Genomic DNA, 5,999 nt, shown 5'->3' on the forward strand with positions numbered 1-5,999 from the left:
AGCCATTATTCATTCTTCAGAAGTAGCCATTAGGTGACAGCCAGAACTCCAAGTCCGAGGCACAGATGGTCACCTACTAATCAGTAAAATATTCCTACCTACTACATTTTATTTTCACAACTTATCTATCACTTAATGGGAAAAATACATCAAAAGAAAAAGAACATAAAGATTTAAGGCAAAAAGTTTCAAACATTAAGTCCCCCTACAACTGCAAACCCTACAACCCCATAAACAATTAAACAATAATCAAAAGTATATCTCTGTGATGTTAGTAGAATTGCCCTATATTTCCTCTAGTTAAAAAATTATAGAAGCGGCTAAAACAGCTACATTTTCTATGCTCTAAAAGTTGCAAGGACAGGGCCCGGCGGCGTAGCCTAGCAGCTAAAGTCCTCACCTTGAAAGCCCCGGGATCCCATATGGGCACCAGTTCTAATCCTGGCAGCTCCACGTCCCATCAGCTCTCTGCTTGTGGCCTCGGAAAGCAGTTGAGGACGGCCCAAAGCATTGGGACACTGCACCCACGTGGGAGACCCGGAAGAGGTTCCAGGTTTCCGGCTTCGGATCGGTGCATACCGGCCCGTTGCGGCTCACTTGGGGAGTGAATCATCGGCTGGAAGATCTTCCTCCTGTCTCTCCTCCTCTGTGTATATCTGGCTGTAATAAAATGAATAAATCTTAAAAAAAAAACTATAAAAAGTTGCAAGGACAGGCTAACCTTTAAGGTCACAGTAACTAGATTTTTTGCCATAGCAGTTTCCACTCATACTCCCATCAATTCTGTTAGTTTGTAAAATTCTTATTAAGCCATTTCCCAGAAGGCATGCTATATGTCTGGGCCAGATTTCAGGACAATGGGTAGGCACACAACAAGGTGTCCAGAAATGGCATGGGTTTAATTGTACTCCTGTGCGCAGTCAAAGGCCCACTCACCAAGACATTATCAGTAACATTAACTCTCAAGCTCATATTACTTGCCAAAGCCATCTCACAGGGGCAAACAATGCCTCAATAGATTACAGGATTCTTAGTGGGGTGCTTGAGTGTCCATGCAAAAGGGTGGTGAGACTGCATCAAGGTGGTCAGAGAGAAATCCGCCGGGCCCTGCCAAACAGCTGGAAGCTCCCCCGGGCCCTGCCAAGCAGGGGAGCTGTTCTCTTCACACCTTTGTGCCATCCACACCTACTGCACGGACCCCTGCAGTGGGCCATGACACTGGCACTAAAGGAGTGGGTTTTTTTGTTTGTTTGTTTTTACGCTTTATTTTTATTGGGAAGTGAGATATACAGAGATGAGGAGAGAGAGAGAGGAAGATCTTCCATGCATTGAGTCTCTCCCCTTGTGGCTGCAACATCTGGAGCTGAGCCAATCTGAAGCCAGGAGCCTGGAGCCTCTTCCAGGTGAAGGCAAAGCAGGAACAGGCCATTGCAGATGGATTCTGAAACCGGCAGGAAGGTGGAGACAGAATCGGAATACAGATAGAGTCGGATATACAGAGAGGAAGAGAGGCAGAGAGAGAAAGAATTTCCATCTAATGATTCACTCCGCGATAGCTGGAGCTGAGCCCAGGTGAAACCAGGAGCCAAAGAACTTCTTCCACGTCTCCCAATCAGGCGCAGCGTCCCAAGGCTTGGGGCCATCCTCAACTGAATTCCCCAGGCCACAAGCAGAGAGCTGGATGGGAAGCAGGGCCACCGAGACTCAAACCAATACCAATATGGGTCCTGGCGCTTGCAAAGTGAGGACTTCTCTAGTCTACCGTGCTGGACCCTGGATGTAGGTTTTATCCTCTGAAATTCACATGCATGTGGGTTCTCTCCTTAACTCAAATGTTCTATCCTCTGAACTTTTTCCTTGTACTCTGAACTAAGACATATTGATCAAGTGGATCTCAGGGTCAAGCCACAACTTGAAGGCAGAGTTGGAGCAATTAAAATCTGCTGGGGGAGACTGTAGTGTTGTGGAATAGCAAGTTAGGCTCTGGCTCCAGGCTTCGGCTTGGCCCAGGCCTGGCATTTGAGGCCACTTGAGGAGTGAGTGAGCAGATAGAAGACCTGGGGCTCTCTCCTCCAATGCCAGCAGCCCAATGGGTAGTGATTCAGCTCTCAGTTACTCCTCTTCAGATGCCTGCTGATGTGTCTGGGAAAGCAGTGCAAGAATGCTCAAGTGGTTGGGCCCCTGCACGCACAGGAATGACCCAGCGGGAGCTCTTGGTTTCTAGCTTAGCCATGGCTTAGGCCCACAATGCCTGCTTAGGGAGTGAACCAGCAAATGGAACATCTGTCTCTCCATTTTTCTTTCCCTGTCATTGAAACAAATTAATAATTGTCTAAAAACTGTTACAAGTATTTTTGTGGAAAAAGCAGCCAGGCAGCCTGGGCTGGCTGCATTCCTGAGCTGCCCAGGGCACTGATGGCTGGCAGTCCCAAGGCAGGGAGGGGCAGTGCAGGATGGGCACCTCTGGGGCCTCCACTCCCTCACAGACCCTCCTTTGTCACACAGGGGCCAGTGTTTCATTTGGAGCAGTGCAGCTACACCCAGGTGGCCTGGGTCTGAGGCTGAGTGGGGCCTGCCTTGTTTGATCTGGTCAAAGGGAGGCCAGCCCTGAGGCATCGGCTGTGTTCATGGACCTCAGGGTCTCCTGGCCTGGGCTCACTCCCTCTGCACTGGCACTGCAGTGAAGACAGGGATATCCGGCGTGTTGGGCCCCTGGAACACATTGAGGTTTCCACTGGAAAACCAGCTGGGAGCATCCTGGAGGTTGACCACATGAACAACATCAGACTGGCATTATGATGCTTTATTGGTTGCCACTGAGGACGGTGCAATGTTGACGACAGAACATGGAATGCAACACTTAGCCTACTCCACATGAAAACACAAGAACAACCTGGGCTCTGGCCAGATCATCCCATGCCAACTTTCCCAGCAACCCTCCACACTCAGACCAACCCCTGGGCCTGGCAAGCCCTGCTTCCCAGGCTGCTTTGCCCCTGCACGCTGCAGCTAGAGTCTGAGCCTGTCCTGCCCACCCCCATCCCACGTCCTCGCCGCAAGAGTTTGGAAGGAAGATCTGGCTTGTGTACACAATTAGTCCAGCAAGTAGCACTCACACCAACTACGGTGCTTTAAGCCAAACACCATCCATCGTGAACAATTAGAGCAGGGGACAGTGCTAAACAAAACTTGCTTAGGCTGTCTTATTCTTTTCAGCCTGAGCAACAGCTCTGTACAGTGCTGGAAAAACCTCGGCCCATGGGCAATGCCCTGGGTGTGGTAACTCTCCAGGGGAGCTGGGTACTGCTCGACTCTCAGCGCACTGAGGTTGCCTGTGTGCTCCAGCAGCTCCTCCATCATAGCCATGGAGATGCTGTTCCCAAAAAAATTGAAGGTGGTGAGCTGGTAGCACTGGCTCAGGGCGGGCAGCATGGCGTTGAGATGGGAGTCTGTGATCTCGCAGTGCAGCAAGTCCAGGGTCATGAGTGTGGCTGCCACTCTCTCCAGCAGGACTCTGAGCGGCTCCGGGCTGAGGTGGGTCAATGGGACATGACTCAGGTACAGGTGTTGGAGCTCACTGAGGCTTGGACACTGGGACAGACAGCAGACATCCACTTCAGAGAGCAGGCAGCCCGTTACAGAGAGCGCCTCCAGGGGGCTCTTCAGGCACCTGGGGAGACACCAAGAATGAGTCCTGCAGCATGACACCAAGGTGGGAGACATCTGTTTGGGCCAAACCCCAAAGCCCCAGATCCCACTCACGCCCACCCTCACCAACACTCAGTGTGCTCCAGCCCGAGTGCAGACCCATTCTTCGGGTTAACCACTCTCAGGCTGAGGCCTCCCACAATCACTGGAGTGACTGGGTCAAGTTCACAAAACCTCTCAAGGTACCTCTCCTCATCTGTCCAGCAGAGTGCCACATGTCTGGGCTGGGCCTGGCCACGGGGAGACATGAATAAAGCTCAGACCCTGACCAGCTATAGCACCAGCCCTGTGGGTGCCCTCCCAAAAGGACTCACTCACAGCCAGAACCCAAGAACCACCTGTCGCCTTTCACAAGCAGGTCTCACAGGTCACACACCTCCCTGGGGCTCAGGCACCAGACACAGGCTCACCCTGTCCACACAGGTGCTGAGTGGACAGCTGACATGTTACGGTGCCTTCTTCACTGACCTACTTTTTCCGACACACTTCTTGAAGAATTGCCAAACTCACCCTTCTGATCAGAACCTGCTCCCTCCCCCAGCCTGCCAGTTCCTGTCACTGAGCCCTCTGCCTCAGTACTCAGCCTCAGCATGCAGCAGCAGGCCTCGCGTGTGGCTCACTGGCCCGTGGCTGCAGGCTGCCCACGGTCAATGGCCACTCTGCCCTTGCAAGCCAGCTTGCCTTGGTCTCTCACCTGAGCACCTGCTCCAGGTTGTGCTCCAGGAAGCAGACAGAGGCCATATGAAGGCTGCGAAGGTGGGGCAGCTTGGCAAGCTGGGAGGCGAAATGTGAGTTGAACAGCTCCTGGTGCTCTGGGGTGACGTGGTTCAGTAGGCCGTAGTGGGAGACACACAGTGTGTGAAGGCTGCTCATCCCGTCCAGGTAGGGAGCCAACTCTCCCAGGGTGAAGAGGAGCTGGGCAGAGTCCACTTGCACCTCCTGGATGCAGCCGAGCTCCAGAACGTCCAGGACTCTGCTGAAGGTGTGGATGTTCTTCACCGAGATCTTCAGCTGGTGGCAGCACAGGTGCACCAGGCTGGCTCTCTCCTTCACCCACAGGAGCAGGTGGGGGAGGAACTCATCCTGAATGACCTCGGGGAGGCAGATGTTGGCTATGACCTTCAAGGCTGACTTGGGCCGCTTGTGCTCCACTGGCTGCCTCCTCAGCTTGGGCTTCGGAGAGCAGGCATCATCCAGGCTCTCGGCCCACACGTTCCAGATGTTCCGACCAGCATCCCGTAAATCCAGCACGTGCAGCTTCCCTCTCCTGGGGGTAAAACAGGGAAGACTCAGCGAGCAGCAGAGAGGATTCTGAGCTGGGGAGCCCTCACCTCACACCCTGCTGCTGGCTTTCTTCCCCTTTCCCCTTTTATGTATTTGTTTATTGGTTTGTTCATTTCTTGACTTCTTTCTTTCTTTCTTGATGCTGACAGAGGTGAGGGGATGGGGACTGCAGACCCCTGTGGGCCTCTGGTAAGGATGGAGAGGCTCAGGGAGGGGAGGAGGGCTGAGAGCCCTGAGTCTGCAGGGAGGGAAGGGACCCTCCCCTCTCCTCTGTGTCTGTCTTTCACTCATCCCCATTTGCGCAGAGCTCCTGCCTGGTCCCCACTACCCAGTGCCTTCGAGTGCCCCATGAGAACACTAAGGTCCATGTCCCCTCTGTCACCTCAGGAAGCCCTTCCCAAGAGGCACTCAGGGGACCCCACCTCTCTCAGCTGCCTCCCTTGCTATCCAAAGAAACTTCTGCAATGTCCTCGAGCCTCCACCCTTCCTGAGCCCAACTCTCTTGCCTGGACCTGTGTGTCAGTTACCTGAAGTCAGAGTTCTGGGCGCACATCAGGTCGATCCCATCCAACACAGCTTTCAGGTTGTCCACCTGCTTCCTCTTCATGAGGGGGCCCAGCCGCAGGAAGTCGAAGGGCCAGACCCTCACCATGGCCTTCAGGATGTTCAGGAGCCTCCTGTTGAAGGCCTCCAGTAATAGTGCAGGGAACATCTCTCTGGGAAGCTGGGCCAGACTAAGGATGGCCAAGGCCTCATTACCCAGCAGGCTCTTCTGCGCCAAGTGCAGGAGTCTCGGGGGGGGGGGGGGCGGACATGTTGCTCATCCTGCTGAGTCCTGAATGACAACCCTGAGGAAACATCCGGGGAGAGAAGACCTTTCAGGAGAGCTCCAAGCAAGCCCTGAGTCGCCCAGTCAAGGACCCCATCTCAGACTGCCTCATGGATGTGCAGGACTCCTGAGTCACCCCAATTCTCCTGAGCCTCTTGACCACACTTCACACGTCAGC

At 53.6% G+C, this 5,999-nt stretch overlaps 1 protein-coding gene across 1 annotated transcript; it reads right to left on the reverse strand.

The window, feature by feature from the left end:
• Positions 1 to 3,086: 3,086 nt before the first annotated feature.
• LOC131479644 (PRAME family member 12-like) lies at positions 3,087 to 5,678 on the reverse strand. The gene is made up of 3 exons (XM_058661007.1): positions 5,520 to 5,678; positions 4,403 to 4,975; positions 3,087 to 3,670 (listed from the first exon to the last, which is right to left on the reverse strand). Exons 1-3 carry the CDS (start codon positions 5,642 to 5,644, stop codon positions 3,094 to 3,096), a joined length of 1,275 nt encoding a protein of 424 aa, XP_058516990.1. The 5' UTR covers positions 5,645 to 5,678; the 3' UTR covers positions 3,087 to 3,093.
• Positions 5,679 to 5,999: the final 321 nt, after the last annotated feature.

The sequence above is a fragment of the Ochotona princeps genome, chromosome 2 (assembly GCF_030435755.1).
Source record: "Ochotona princeps isolate mOchPri1 chromosome 2, mOchPri1.hap1, whole genome shotgun sequence".
In the NCBI taxonomy this organism is placed as follows: domain Eukaryota; kingdom Metazoa; phylum Chordata; class Mammalia; order Lagomorpha; family Ochotonidae; genus Ochotona; species Ochotona princeps.

Bases quoted from the DNA above. Each gene is read 5' to 3' on its own strand.
- LOC131479644 (XM_058661007.1), bottom strand. From the start codon at position 5,644: ATGGTGAGGGTCTGGCCCTTCGACTTCCTGCGGCTGGGCCCCCTCATG. The intron at 4,976-5,519 runs GTAACTGACACA...TTTTACCCCCAG, and splicing joins GCCCAGAACTCTGACTTCAG to GAGAGGGAAGCTGCACGTGC. The intron at 3,671-4,402 runs GTGAGAGACCAA...GTGTCTCCCCAG, and splicing joins AACCTGGAGCAGGTGCTCAG to GTGCCTGAAGAGCCCCCTGG.